Raw genomic sequence first — 15,386 nt, forward strand, 5'->3', positions numbered from 1 at the left:
TAGGGTAGAATTAATTCCTTTAATGAATTAATTGACTGCTTTCAGTATTGGACCCTGTCCCAAACTCCTGGAAGTAGATGGACACTTGGATTTATTCTTTGTGAACTGATGAGCCAACCCTGGACATACTTGTTGCAATGTGTAATTGGAGTATCCTAGCAAGATTGCCAAGGATTACATCAGGATTGTTATCTCAGCTGTACATAGGACAGTAAAAACCTCAATTAACCAGAATTCAGCCAATCAGAACCAACAACACACAATCCCAATTAAAATAAATTTAAATGGTGCTAATATCTTACATTTATTTTATAGTATTTTTGACTAGAAAGCACTTTCATATCTGTTAATGTGAGGACCAACAATAATAACAAAGTAGTAATTGCTCATATTCCCTTCCATTTTACAAAGAGCTTTTCTTACAACATATAATTATTACCTGTATTTTATAAATGAGGAACCGAGCCTCAACAGGATCAGAGTTTAAATAGCTTAGCCCAGGGGGCAGCTAGGTGGTGCAGTGGATAAAGCACCTGAGTTCAATTCCGGCCTCAGACACTTGACACTTACTAGCTGTGTGACCCTGGGCAAGTCACTTAACCCCAATTGCTTCACACAAACACACACACACACACACACACACAAATAGCTTAGCCCATGGTCAGAAAATTGCTAAGTGTCAATCAAAACAGATGTTAGGGAAAAAAAAGAGATGTTGAATGAGAAAGTGTTTTGAAAGCATATAATGTTATTGAAATTTAAGGTGTTATGATTGCGATTCAGTCAACAAGCATTTTAGAAGCACCTATTGTGTGCCAGGAAATGCAAGAAAGGTAAAAACATGGGCCCTACCTCTGAGAACCTCACATTCCAATGGGAAAGACAACATATATATATATAACTAGGTACTTACAAACTAGATAGCTTACGTATGTGTGTACATATCATTGTGACCCCTGTCCCAAGGCTGATTACTATGGGACTTTCTCCTTATTGGTGGGGATGAAAGCCCTGCCCTGAGTGAGGAGTGGGGGCAGAGTTGTAGAGGGACAGAGAGTTTCAGTTCTTAGTTGTTCCTCTTTGGGAACTCATCATTCGGGTGCTCCTGGCTTCTAACTTCCAGAGAGAAGATGGAAGAGGTCAACCCCACTTCAGGTTGCTGAAGGAAAGATCTCTGGGAAGACATGAGAGGAGCCGGCAGTCTCCATCATGTCCCTGTTCTCAGCTTCCTACACTGCAGACTTCAGGGAGTTTCCCCTTGGGTGAGATTCAGGACTTTCTCTTTTGGTCGAGCTGAATCACCTTGCTCCCAATGCGACAGCATCTTCATTCTGTGTTGTCTGGTATATGTTCTCCTATGCATACCTTTTCTGATTTTTGCTTTCCTGTGATTTGTAGAAATGAACTTTGTTATTTTCCATGTGTTCATTGTAGTACTAGTATTAGGTGGGAAAGGGATCAAGCCTTGGCTATAGAACCTGGGGTTCCCCTCTCCCCTCCAAAAATAACAAACAAAGCAATTAAAAATTAACTCGAACCTGATTGTATCCTCCAGACAACCAATATATATATATATTTTTTAGTGAGGCAATTGGGGTTAAGTGACTTGTCCAGGGTCACACAGCTAGTAAGTGTTAAGTGTCTGAGGCTAGATTTGAACTCAGGTACTCCTGCCTCCAGGGCCGGTGCTCTATCCACTGAGCCACCTAGCTGCCCCAGACAACCAATATTTAAGGGAGCAGATGGATATAATTCTGGTCTCTGGCCCCAACCTCCTGCTTCCCCTCCAGGCAGGAATGAAAGTCTTCCTTGGAGAAGGGTGGGAGGGAAAAAGGCTAGAGATATCTTTTCTGCTTCTCTTTGAACCACACAATGACAAACCATTCTCTATCACTAAATGTGGGCCATCTCTACACACGCAGGGGCTACTCTACTGCTTAGATCAGATACAGTATAGAATTAATGTGCTCTTTCTCTATGTGTGTGCATTTGTGTGTGTCTGTGTATGTCTATTTCTATACCTATGTATGCATATACATAGACACACATAGTAGATGAAGATAATCTCAATGGGAAAGCACTAGCAGCTGAGAGAACTTGGAAGGGCCTCCGTCAGAAGGTATAATTTAAGCTGAGTCTTAAGGGAAGTTAGGCAAACTAAGATGAGGAGGTGAGAAGAGAGAACATTTCAAGAATGAGGATCCTGAGAACCACACTGTAAGGTTGGTAAGGCGCATCTTCTACCCATTTTATGGATCAGATGACAAATGCAGGGAAGTTTAAGTGATCTATCTGAACTAACAGAGAAAGTGAGGGGACAGAAGGATTGAGAATAGAATCCTTATTTCCTGCCTCCTACTTTTTTGCTCTCTCTACTATAACCAAATGAATTTTTTTCTTCAAAGTTCCATTTTTTAGGACAAAGGAAGTGGTATGGTGTGGTAGAACAAGCACTGAACTTGGAATTAATTAATCGATCAAATCAATCAATCAATAAACATTTATTAAGTCCCTACTATGTGCCAGTCAATGCGCTAAGCACTGAAATGGAAAGCCATGGGTTTGAATCCCAGTTATGCTACTTTGAACATAAGCTAGTTTCTTCATCTATAAGATGATGTTGCATTATGTCATTGCACTGGGTTGTAATATGTTAAGTATCATATGAGATTTTTCTTTATTAGTTTTTTAAGCCTTGGTGTTTTTCCTTTGCTCAGGCTGGAAATCCTATGGACACTCTGTTGGCCTGATCCATGTACTGCTCTGCAGGGAGCCAAGGCTTGTTTGTTTCCTTTTCAATCTGAGGCAGTTCACCAGTGGCTCACCATGTTTATGTCAGACAGTGCATCACTTACTCAATTGGCTTTAGCCCTAATTCAAAGCTTAAGTGACCCACCAGCTTTTTTTTTTTTTTGTGAGGCAATTGGGGTTAAGTGACTTGCCCAGGGTCACACAGCTAGTAAGTGTCAAGTGTCTGAGGCCAGGTTTGAATTCAGGTCCTCCTGGCTCCAGGGCCAGTGCTCTATCCACTGTGCCACCTAGCTGCCCATGACCCACCAACTTTGACTTTTCCAAAAGCAGGAATTATAAACATGCACAACCAGGCCTGGCTATAAAGTACTATATGAATATGAAGTATAAATTATATGTAAACAAGGACTTACAATGACAAATTATTTTAAAAATACTTTCCCCCCAAAAAACAAACAAATGAACAAAACTCCACAATCAACAAATCTTTCTGGGTATGTCCTAGGGAAACATTCAACCTAATCACTATTTTCAAAAAATTATTTTTATGTTTTGTTAAATTTTCCCAATTATATGTGAATTTTTAAAAATTATTTTCAAAATTTTGAGTTCCAAATTCTCTCTTTCTCTCCCACTTCTTCCCCCCTCCCTGAGAAGGCAAGCATTTGATATCAGTTATGCATATAAAGTCATGCAAAACATATTTCCATATTGGCCATTAAAACTAATCACTATAACAAACCTACTGCCTATTGAATTGTCCCATCCAAACTCATTTCATAATAACTTCCATTGTTGAGACATAACGTCTTCAACTCCACAGTAATGTCTTTGGCCAGGCTTTTTTACAGAATCAAATTCATGACAAGATGAAATATATTTGTATTTTCCACACTTGCAGGTATATTTTTGTATAATGAGAGTGGATATCCAGAATTCTGAGCACTTCATGATCCACAATGATTAAAGATTCATTTGCATTCATTATACTCTATTTACTAAGCCAGGAATGTCTAGAAATACATTTCTAACAAGACATTCTTAAAAAACAACAATCAACCCTGCTTCTGCAAAGAAGGGAGTTGCTTTTTTTTTTCAACTCTTCTGTAGGACCAAGCTTATTGATTATTATAATTATAGGGTATCTGGTTTTGTATTTGTTTGTTCTTTCTACTGATGTTATTGTTTTAAGTTCTCCTGAAGTTTACTTCTCTTCATATACGTTGTCTCATGCTTCTCTGAATTCTTCAGTTATTGTTTCTTATAGTACAGCAACATTCCAGTCTATTCAAGCAAACTAATTTCTTTAGCTTTCCACAATTAGAAAGATTTTCAGTGCAACAATTGAAAGAGAAAGAAAAAAACAAAACAAAAACTTTTTTTTCTTCTTAACTTAGCCAAAAAAGTAAATGAATGAGAATATTTTATTAACCAAGGAATGTAGTTAATCTTAGCCACGTGTATGATTGTTTCATTTTGTTGTGATGGAGAAAAGGATCTGGAAGGTTAAATACTTTCAATTGATGCCGCCATTTTATCAGCAGGGGATTTTGTGTGTGTGTGTGTGTGTGTGTGTGTGTGTGTGTGTGTGTGTGAGATGACACCATACTTAGAAACTCCTGTCCTGTAGGAGTAATTGAAGACAGGGAAAGAATATGGATCTCTTTTGAAGAAGAGAGAGAAATACTAAATTTCAAAACTTATTAAATCTTGGGTAGCCAGTCCTAGAGCAGAAAGATGGGTTGCCTAGTAATGGATAGGCTTTTCATTACTCATAGCCATACTACAGTTCTACAAGAAGCCCAGAATAACTGGGTACCACTGCTAGATAACACTTTCTTTTGAAATACCACTAATGATTTAGTTCTGAGAACCCCTGCTAAAGAGAATATTTCCCAAAGGGCTTGCCCTGAGATAAAACCAAGGAGTGTCATATATCGAACATTCGTTGTCCACTCCTACCTTACTCATACTCTCTGAAGCTTGGCTGTCTTGTCTATGTGTTAGGCTACAAGTCCTCCCTGAGCTCTGTGCTGGGTAATCTATTGGATGCTGTGAAAGCCCTGTGATAAGGAATCTGAATTTCTAACTCCACAATAATATTCTGCATTGGAGCACATATTTCTCAATTGCTTGGATTTCATTGGTTTTATGAGGATTTCCCTTGTTCTTATCAAATGATTCTCACTTTGCTGCTACAGAAGACACGTTCATGTTAATAATTAATGATCTGAAATTTTTATTGATCAATAAAAATCAAAATCATCTTATTGATCAACAAATGTGAATATTTTTATTGATTTACTTTATCAACAAGAACCTTCATTTTGGAATGTATCTCTTCTTTGCCTTTACCTAGAGAACCTTCCTTGTGACAAAGAATAAAAAAGAAAAAAAAAGAAAAGCAGTTTAGCAAAACCAAGCAAAGTCTGATGTTATATATAAACAATATTCTACCCATAGTCAACACGTCTCTGCATCCCACCTTGGTCATTATAATTACACAAGATTTAGGGTTTGATTTTGCTGTCTTTTTTTTTTTTTTTTTGCACTTTCCATTTACATTGGATTCACTTAGTGAGAAAATAATGGGATTCTGGGGAACACAGAGGGCCCTCCCCACTGAGGGGGCCTTGCCTGACCTCTTTAAAGGCCAGCCCAGAGTCAGTAAAGTTGGAGCTCAGACTCTGAATAGAGACAATAGAGATTAGAAGCACACCTACCTAGAAGTTTTGCCCGAAGAGGGTCTGTCTTTCACAGACTCTGAGCAGCAGGGCACTGCTCATTTTGATATGGACCACCCTCAAATCATGCCAATCAATGGACTTGAATGTTACTGGCCAATTAGCTTGGATCAATGTGCAGTGACCCACCTCTACCTATGAGAGGATAAAAACCCTTGGGGCAAGGAGTGTTGCTCTCTTCTCTCCTCTCTCCCCTTCTCTTCTCACTGAGCCTCTTCCCATCCTGGGATTTTTATGCTGGGCCTGGGATACTGGAGGAGGCAACCACGCGGCCTCCACTCTCTCTTCTATCTAGGTATGTAGGGCTTCTAAACTCTAATTCTGAGCACTGTGCACTCTCTCTCTTTACTAACATTTAATATGCTTTAATAAATGCTTTATGCCAAAGACTGGTGCTATAGCCTCTAATTTATAAGTAGCAATATATTAGAAACCCCAGCTAAGTTCCCTATATATTTTCTTCTTGTTGTTTTTTTTGGGTGAGGCAATTGGGGTTAAGTGATTTGCCCAGGGTCACACAGCTAGTAAATGTGTAAAGTATCTGAGGCTGGATTTGAACTCAGGTCCTCCTGACTCCAGGGCCGGTGCTCTATCCACTGCACCACCTAGCTGCTCCCTCCCTATATATTTTCAAATGACACAGCTTGTAAGGGATGGCACAAAATAGGTTGCTTACTAAATGCTTGTTGATTGATTGATTGTGGAGAGGCCACAATGCCCTATATCAAAGAATACCCTTAAATTTCTAGAGCTCCTTTGCCGTGTAATTGCTTCAAGATACTTCCCACATTTAAATCTATGCAGGCTATTCCCAATTTGCATGTAATCCTTTAGTACAGCTTTATTTTTTTACATTTAATCAATTAATATAGTGATTAAATGCATATATCTGAATTTCCAATATAGCCACATTTTTTTCTAGACTATGTACATGTTGTATTTTTCTTTGTGCCTGTAGAACATTGTTGAATTGAATTGAATTGAACTGTTGAAATCATGCCTTGTGGGAACTATTAGAAAACTTTAAAGAACGTGAAGAAGTCCTGGCTGCAGTCAGATCTCCAAAGATCCTTATAGACTGAAATAACAGAAATATGTTTGCTGAAGCAGCCACTAATGGCTCCTTGACATTTACTATACATCAGAGTTATCTGAATTCTGAGGACTGGTATGGAAAATCCTTCAGTGATTATTTTAAAACACCATTATTTCTCACCACTCTACTCTGAATGTTTGTTTAATGAGCACAACATTCCTGAGGCTGTGCTTTTTTTTTTTTTAACTTTTTTTTTTTTGTGGGGCAATGGGGATCAAGTGACTTGCCCAGGGTCACACAGCTACTAAGTGTCAAGTGTCTGGGGCCAGATTTGAACTCAGGTACTCCTGACTCCAGGGCTGTGCTTTATCTGCTGCGCCACCTAGCCACCCCTGAGGCTGTGTCTTAAGAAGCCTCTCCACAGGCCTCTTTCAGATTGGGAGCTTCACTGAATTTCTGAAGTAATGACAAAACACTGGGATTGTCTCTGGTTCATTTTCTGTCCCTTTAGTAGATTATTCAAGGAACATTGGAAAGATGTGTTTTGGTTGTAAAAAAAAAACCTCGGGGCAGCTAGGTGGCGCAGTAGATAGAGAGCCGGCCCTGGAGTCAGGAGTACCTGAGTTCAAATCCAGCCTCAGACACTTAACACTTACTAGCTGTGTGACCCTGGGCAAAGTCACTTAACCCCAATTGCCTCACTAAAAAAAAAAACCAAAAAACAAAACCCTCCACATATTTATTGCAGGAAATCAATAGATAGGAGATAAAATTAAAGAGTTTTATGGCTGGAAGGGGATGTCTTAAAAGGTAATATAGAGGGAATAATAACGTGGATAGACTGCATGCTGCATTAGTACTAATATAATCTTGGGATGGAGAGGAAAGCTTCTGGTGGACTTATAGGACATGGAGATGATTTGCGTTGTCTGAAATTGAGAGAGTGCCTGCAGTGGTAAGATCACAGATCCCCCAAATCCTTTCAGTGAATAAGCAAAGATCATCATCAACCAATGGTTAGTCAACAGACATAGATGAAGTATGTATTATGCATGTCTAGATAACATCTAGTTCAACTCCCTCATTCTGTAATTGAGGAAAATGAGTCTCTGAATGGGTAAGTGCCTTGACCCAGTGGTATCAGCTGGTGTCAAAGGTAGAATTTGAACCCAGGTCTCCTAGACTCTAAATCCAGTATTTAAGCACTACATCACTGCCACCTAAATATACACAGGCCTTTGTATTTGATCCTAAAGGCATGGAGAAGTACTGGAGTTTGAGTAAGTCAGTGACCCTGTTATTTTGTAAAAATCACTTTTACAACTGTGTAGAGGATGAATTGGAGTCTGGAGAGATTTGTGCCAGGGAGAACAATTGGGAGACAATTGAAAGAGTTCAAATTTAGAATTAGAAGGACCTGAGTTCAAATCCGACCTCAGGCACTTGACACTTACTAGCTGTGTGACCCTGGGCAAGTCATTTAACCCTCATTGCCCCACCAAAAAAGAAGAAAAGAATAGTTCAAACAAGAGGAGATTAGGGACCTGGACTGTGAGAAATAATTATGAATAATCAATATCATGGGGAGATTCAGATCCCCCCTCCCTTCTTACTCATGCTTGACTTAACCTTTGCCTTCCCTACTGAGGAGATTTGGACTTAATCTATTGCACCAAACTACACCCAGATGGAAGCAATTATGCTCCAATCAGCTTGGGTGGGTGGGGTCTACATTCATTCTCTAATGTATCTTTGAGCAAGATTTGAGTCACTTGGGGGCAGCTGGGAGGTACAGTGCCCCCATCCTCAGGAGGACCTGAGTTCAAATCTAGCCTCAGACACTTGACACTTGCTAGCTGTGTGACCTTGGGCAAGTCATTTAACCCTCATTGCCCCTTGGGGGGGAAAAAGTTTTGAGTGACTTAAGTCTCTTAATATAACCTACCAAGTCAACCAAGTAGATTTGATTGCTGTTTAATGCACTACTTCTTGTCCAAAAGGGATAAAAAAATGAAAAAGTAACCACATGGCCTCTGTGAACTACAAGACATTAAGGAGACATTTTGGTCGATCTCTTACCTTTCATGATTGATAAAATTAATTATAATTTACCCAGAATTTTGTTTCTTGTAATTATTTTATTTGTCAAAGGACCACAGGGTAGTGGTCCTGCAAGTCAAGAGAAGGGAATTGTATTGGGAAGGTAAAAATAACAAGATTTGGCAAGTAATTGAATATGTGGGGAGAGGGCAGAGGTGTGCTGGAGACAGCTATAACTAGGTTGTTTCGGAAATTGGAAATCTACAAATCAGGGCTAGATTTATTGTTTTATTGATTATTTAGACTTAAGAAAATGTTGCTAATACAGATGAAACTTAATAGTGTATGTATACATTTTCTCCCGCAACTCGGTTATTAAATATCTACTGGCACACCCCTGTATTGCTCTACAGTTATCCTTTCCCCATTTGTAGGGGGGTTAGGGGCATGGTACCCCCACAATCTGGTATTCTTCATAAAATTTTTTGACCCTTCATATTGGAGAAAAAACCTGAATTTTTTCTTTTTCTTTTATGGGGTGTTTACAGTATCCTATTGTAAAATTTGGGTTGATATTATACAATACTATACATATATTTTATGCATTTCTGAGTTTTTAAGCCTTTTCTGTGTTGTCTGTTGGCCTTTGAGTGTCATCTACAGCTTCTGCAAAACTCCCCCAAAATTTCCATTTAATTTCTTATGCTGACCCATGATATATCAAATCCGCAACTTGGAAAGTTGCAATGTGGAAGGGATAACTTACCAAAAAATAATGCTTATAGAATAGTGCAATAGAAGGCTCAGGGAATGAAGCCATCATGAGACTGGCAACCTGGTGATTATAAGCTAATAATGCCAATAATAACTGGCATTTATGTAGTGCTTTATGTTTTGCAAAATGCTCTACAACCTTTATCCTGACTTGAATTAGGATTTGAGAATAACACTGATATTGTGAATATGGGTGACTGGAAAGATGGTAGTATCCCATAAGTACATAAATCATTTGAATTTATTGTTCATTGGATTAATTTTTTAACTGGGACTATGGGAAAGGATTAAATGCACATTTATCAAGGCAGAAAGGTGCTTGTAGTGAAAGTTAGCATTCATAGAAGTAATTATCATATTTTAATGTTTTAAACACATTTTAAAATTTATACTAGGAATCTCATATGACCCAATAAAATATTTTTTGTTTATGTGCATGCCACATCCCCTGTATTGGAATGTAAATTCTCCGATAACATGTATTGTATCATTTTTCATTTTTGTAATCACCAGCACCAAGCATAGTGTTAGCACATGGTAGATACTTTAATGTTTATTGAATTGAATTTACCCATTGCTTCTCAAGGACACATGGCTCTTATAGAATGCTATAGGATGATCTTCCCCTGCCCCCCAAAAACCCACTTTACCTTGTATTCATGTAGTATGTATTATGCACATACTTATATGATACAGACATACCTCATTTTATTATACTTTGCAGATATTTCACTTTTTACAAATTGAAGGTTTGTGACAATCTTGCCTCAAGCAAGTCTATCGACGACATTTTCCCAATAGCATATTATCGCATCATGTCTCTGTGTCACATTTTGGTAATTCTCATAATATTTCAAACTTTTTCAATAGCATTATACCTGTTATGGTGATCCTTGATCAGTGATCTTTAATGTTACTATTGAAATTGTTTTGGGGTGCCATGAACCACACTCATATAAGATGGCATACTTAATTGATAAATGCTATGTGCATTCTGACTGCTTTACCAATTGGCTGCTCCCTCCATCTCTCTCCTCCTCAAGCATCCCTTATTCCCTGAGACACTGCAATATTGAAATTGCGCCAATTGATAGCACTACAATGGCCTCTAAAGTGTTCATGTGAAAAGAAGAATCCATCAATGTGGTAAACTTCATTGTTTTTTAATTTTAAGAAATTGCCACAGCCACCCCAACCTTCAGCAACCACCCTGACCAGTCAGCAGCCATGAGCAAGACCTTCCCTCCATCAGCAAAATGATTAGGACTAAACGAAGGCTGAGGTGATGGGTAGCATTGTTTAGCAATAAGGCATTTTAAAATTAAGATACATACTTAAAAAAAGACACAATACTACTGTATACTTAATAGGGTACACTTTTATATGCACCAGGAAACCAAAAAATTCATGACTTGCCTTATTGCAATATTTGCTTTATTGCAGTGGTATGCAATTGAACCTGCAGTATCTCAGAGATATGCCTGTATGCATATAACATACATAATTATGTTCCCATCCAGATGTAAGCTCCTTGAAGGCAAGAACTATTTATTTTGTATCTGTTGTGCTTAGCAGTACCTGACACATAGTAGACACAATAAGTGTTTGTTGATTTCTTTTCTTTTCTTTTGGGGGGGGGTGCAGCAGGGCAATGAGGGTTAAGTGACTTGCCTAGGGTCACACAACTAGTAAGTGTCCAGTGTCTGAGGCCGGATTTGAACTCAGGTCCTCCTGAATCCAGGGCCAGTGCTTTATCCATTGCACCACCTAGCTAACCCCCTTGTTGATTTCTTAATCGATGACTTTTCATACCATTCTGTCTTTGTTAATCAAATACTTAAGTTCTTGGTTCTGTGTCACTAGTCCCTTAGGATCTTTTTTTCCTCTTCGACTCTTGGGTCAAAAACCTTCAAGAATTTTTTCCAGGAGACAGAAAGCTTTATTTCTCAACTATTTCAAGAAGGACTAGGGTTGATTTGGCTTTGTTCTTAAACCATCAGAATCTCACCCACCCACCTTGGGATGAAGGTTTGTTTGATCATAGAAACATCAGTTCATCAGAAAAACGTAAAAGGCAAATTGTATCCAATTCCTTAGTGTCTTAGGATCCTTTTTTCCTGAGGAGGAGATGGGTAACTGGTTAATGATGGGGAATACCCACCACAATGCTCATTGTATTTCTGTTCCTTGCATTTCTCACGTTTCTGAAGTTAATTTGAGAATGAGAGATCTTGCAGACCCCTTTCTCTCCCCCTCTCCTCCCCTCCCTCTCCTCAAACCACCCCCATCCTTCCCCCACTTCTTGGAGCTGAAGACAACTGCCAGTCTGAAAGAGCTGCCTCATACACCCGGTTTCTATCAGATCTTTTTCGGTTGTTATCTGAGTTGTGACTTGGCCTTTGATCACTGGGCTGTTTCAAAGATCAAATCAGACAACCCGTGCTTCTTCATAGGTCATGTGTGAGCGGACTAGTGGGAAAACTGATCAGTGCTTCCACCAGTGGGTGGGAGGGGGGAGGGGAGTGAAATGACAGCTCAGGTGTGATCTGGGACAGTGGCATTGCTGCAATGTGGCAGGGGTTAAGCAGTGACTCAGTCGTAGAGCTGAGATGGCCAAACCGCATGCGGTCTGTCAAGTTCCCACTGTCTTCCTCCATGTTCTATAGAAAGGTTCCATGGTGAAGGGCTAGACTTCTGGTCATTCAGAGCCAGGAAGACTCAAGTCTTGCCTCTCAAACGTGCTGGCCAGATGTCTCCGGGCACATCATTGCCAGTGCCTCTCAGTGTCCCTAGACAACTCTCTAAGACTAACCATTACAGGGGCAGCTAGGTGGTGCAGTGGATAGAGCACCTGCCCTGGATTCAGAAGGACCTGAGTTCAAATCTAATCTCAGACAATTGACACTTACTAGCTGTGTGACCTGGACAAGTCACTTAACCCCAATTGCCTCACACACACACACACAAAAAAAGACTAACTATTACAGAGTAGTTGGTCATCTGCCCCATCCAGGCAGTTTCTTCATTGGAACTGCCCTCTACCAATAATATTACAGGTTTGGTCCAAAACCTCCCTCTATAAAATTTATGCAGTGGCCTCAAGATCAGTACTGTCAGAGTCTTGACAAAATAGATCAGAAAAATAAAACATTATAAAATTTTCTTTTCTTCTGTTTCTATTCTAGGAATGAGACTAAGATCCATTGGGCATTAAGTGGATTGTACTGAACTCAAAAAAGGGATGTGGAATTCCGCAGAGTGGTGAGACTGGGAGAAGAGACATCTCCATCTTGTCTTTCCATCCACCCCAAACTGAATGGGGAGTGTTCCTACAGTCCCCTGAGGTGTATGTCGCTCCAGGATTAATAGTGTATCTGGGAACCAGGCTCAACAAGATGCTCAATTCCATCAAATGTGTGTTGGTGGGGGATGCAGCTGTGGGCAAAACAGCTCTCTTGGTGCGCTTCACATCGGAGACATTCCCTGAAATGTATAAGCCCACCGTGTATGAGAATGCGGGGGTAGATGTCTTCATGGATGGTATCCAGATCAGTCTGGGTCTTTGGGACACAGCAGGCAATGATGCCTTCAAAAGCATACGCCCGCTATCCTACCAGCAGGCAGATGTGGTGCTCATGTGCTATTCTGTGGCCAACCATAACTCCTTTCTGAGCCTGAGGAACAAATGGATTGCCGAGATACGGAGCAATTTGCCCTGTACCCCAGTGTTGGTGGTGGCCACACAGACTGACCAGCGGGAAATGGGACCCCACAGGGCCTCTTGTATAAACTCGGTGGATGGGAAACGGCTGGCCCAGGAGGTAAAGGCCAAGGGCTACCTGGAGTGCTCAGCTCTTAGCAACCGAGGGGTGCAACAGGTATTCGAGTGTGCTGTCAGGACTGCAGTTAATCATGCTCGGAGGAGAAGTAGGAGGAAGCTCTTCTCCATTAATGAATGCAAGATCTTTTAAACCTTCAAGACGGACTAAACACCATGATTAGTCCCAACAGAAGATCCTTGACTAGGTTGGGGTTGTGAGGCGGGCCTTGTGCATTCCTGTTCCATCCTCGTATTTTGTACAGATTGTTTTTCTTCTCCTGCATGTTGTTTTTCACTAAAAACATTGGCCATTATGTGTTTTACTAAAGTACACTTTACACAGGAACCATTTTTGATGACTTCATCTAATCTGAACAGGCCCTAGAGGCCTTAAGTGGACATTTTTCTATTTTGTTTTGTTTTTACATCTCCCTTTCTTTTAGTTCTTTTATTTAATTATGACTCATTGCAAACTCATTGCATAGGACTCAGAGTTTTGCTAGCAACAGGAAGGTAACTGGATATCGAATTGAGTTTTTTGCTGAACTCCATATTTAAAGACCATTTTATTTAAAATCAAAAGCAAAGAAAAAACATTTAGCTTTTGCATGTAGCTCATTTACACACTTGGCAATTCCCCTCTTCCCCACTTAATCACCAACATAAACTGCTAAAAAAAATACTAAATAGCTTCTCGGAGCTTGACAATGTATTAGTTTTTTTTTTCTTCATGTAGCAGGAATTTTGTTTGAACCCACTTAACAACTGTGTTTTTTTTTAAACCAGGTAATTAAACTCAAAAGAGCAATGAACTAATTATGACATCTAATTTCCCAGACACCTATCTTGCTTTAAACTTGCATAACAAAATATAGTTTAATTATCTTGAAAGCTTTCAAAATGATTATAATTTTAGGAACCCGTAATTTGTTGTCATTTCTATTCCTTAGTAAATGGTTTTTTTAATTGTACACAACATAGTACCCTTTATCACCAATGTGCCTTGCACTTAATAAATATTTATTGACACTATGAGTTTCCAGTTATTCTTCAAGTGTGATCATTACAGCAGTGCCCCAAAGAAAATAATAGTTGCTCTTTTTTTTTTTTCAGAGGAAGGAACTGTGAGGTGTAGGGACCTCACAGGAAACAGAAGCCTCCCCTGATACTTTAGTTAATGTTTACTACATTTTTCTCCCCCTGAGTGTTTTCAGTTCCTTATGTGCTGATGGGGTGTTGTTTTTGCAATGACATTTAGCACAAATTTATTTTCTTTGGAGCCCACTCCTTGAGCTATCAGAATAACAAAAACATTTCAAGATATTGGGAAGAACTTCGTATTTTTTTTTTGTTACCCTCCCCAAATTGTTGTTTTCCCTCAAGTTTTAGAGATATAGGGATTTCAGGAAGCATTCAGGTGAAAATGCCACAAAGCAGTATGGTGGAACCAGTGAGTAGGTGCAAGAAAGCTAGAAAACATCTAGGGTAAGCTGGCTGGGTTACAAAATAAAGTTACCTGTGGAGATAGAGAACAGCTAGAAAAAATAATCATATAATAACATTTCATCTAGTGGCTATGGTGCTGAAAGGGTTAACTAAGTTGACTGTGCCGATTGTGTTGTGTGAGCAACAAAGGAGTGCCTGTTTACCTAGCAAGTTTTCCTCAAATAAAACTTACAACCAAGTGAACCTGTTGTGCATTTAATGATGTTCATAATTATTACTGTGCTCCATGATAATTAGGGATCAATGGCAAGTTGTTCATGTAAATGGCTGTAATCAGCATGGCTTTTACATGGTCAATATTTTTTGTTTTGTCACTTTGATGTCCAGCAAATGTCCAGTTTGCACTGATGGGACTTATTGTTTGACATATACTAAGTACTTAATAAATGCTTCATTCATTCATTCACTCACTCACTCACTCATTCATCACTGTAATCTATACTGACATAAACACAAAGATTCTGAATCTTGTTTCCTAATAGATGAGGTCTCATTGCTCTTGACATCTTTCTCCACCCCACCCCCCTTAATGAGATAGAGATTTTATGCTATGTCCTCTTTAGTTTTCCAGCTCCTGCTTGATATATCCTTGGGCACCTGCTCCCTCATTGGAAGCTGGAGACAGAAACAAAACAAGACAAAGCCGTGTCCCTTGGGGCTATGAGCAATATAGTATGATTGATATGGTACGGTTGAATGAGGCCAGGTGGTGGCA

The 15,386-nt window shown here is 39.5% G+C and overlaps 1 protein-coding gene across 2 annotated transcripts in view; it reads left to right on the forward strand.

Annotated features, from left to right (window-relative positions):
* The window catches only part of RHOH (ras homolog family member H), a 52,436-nt gene extending 37,594 nt beyond the window's left edge, over nucleotides 1–14,842 (forward strand). For both annotated transcript variants that reach the window (XM_043971919.1, XM_043971918.1), the window contains exon 2: nucleotides 12,531–14,842. In XM_043971919.1, the coding sequence (XP_043827854.1) occupies nucleotides 12,741–13,316 (576 nt within the window). In that variant the 5' untranslated portion in view covers nucleotides 12,531–12,740 and the 3' untranslated portion in view covers nucleotides 13,317–14,842. The remainder of the gene's footprint in view (nucleotides 1–12,530) is intronic.
* The last annotated feature ends 544 nt before the right edge of the window (nucleotides 14,843–15,386 follow it).

The sequence above is a fragment of the Dromiciops gliroides genome, chromosome 6 (assembly GCF_019393635.1).
Source record: "Dromiciops gliroides isolate mDroGli1 chromosome 6, mDroGli1.pri, whole genome shotgun sequence".
NCBI classification, from domain to species: domain Eukaryota; kingdom Metazoa; phylum Chordata; class Mammalia; order Microbiotheria; family Microbiotheriidae; genus Dromiciops; species Dromiciops gliroides.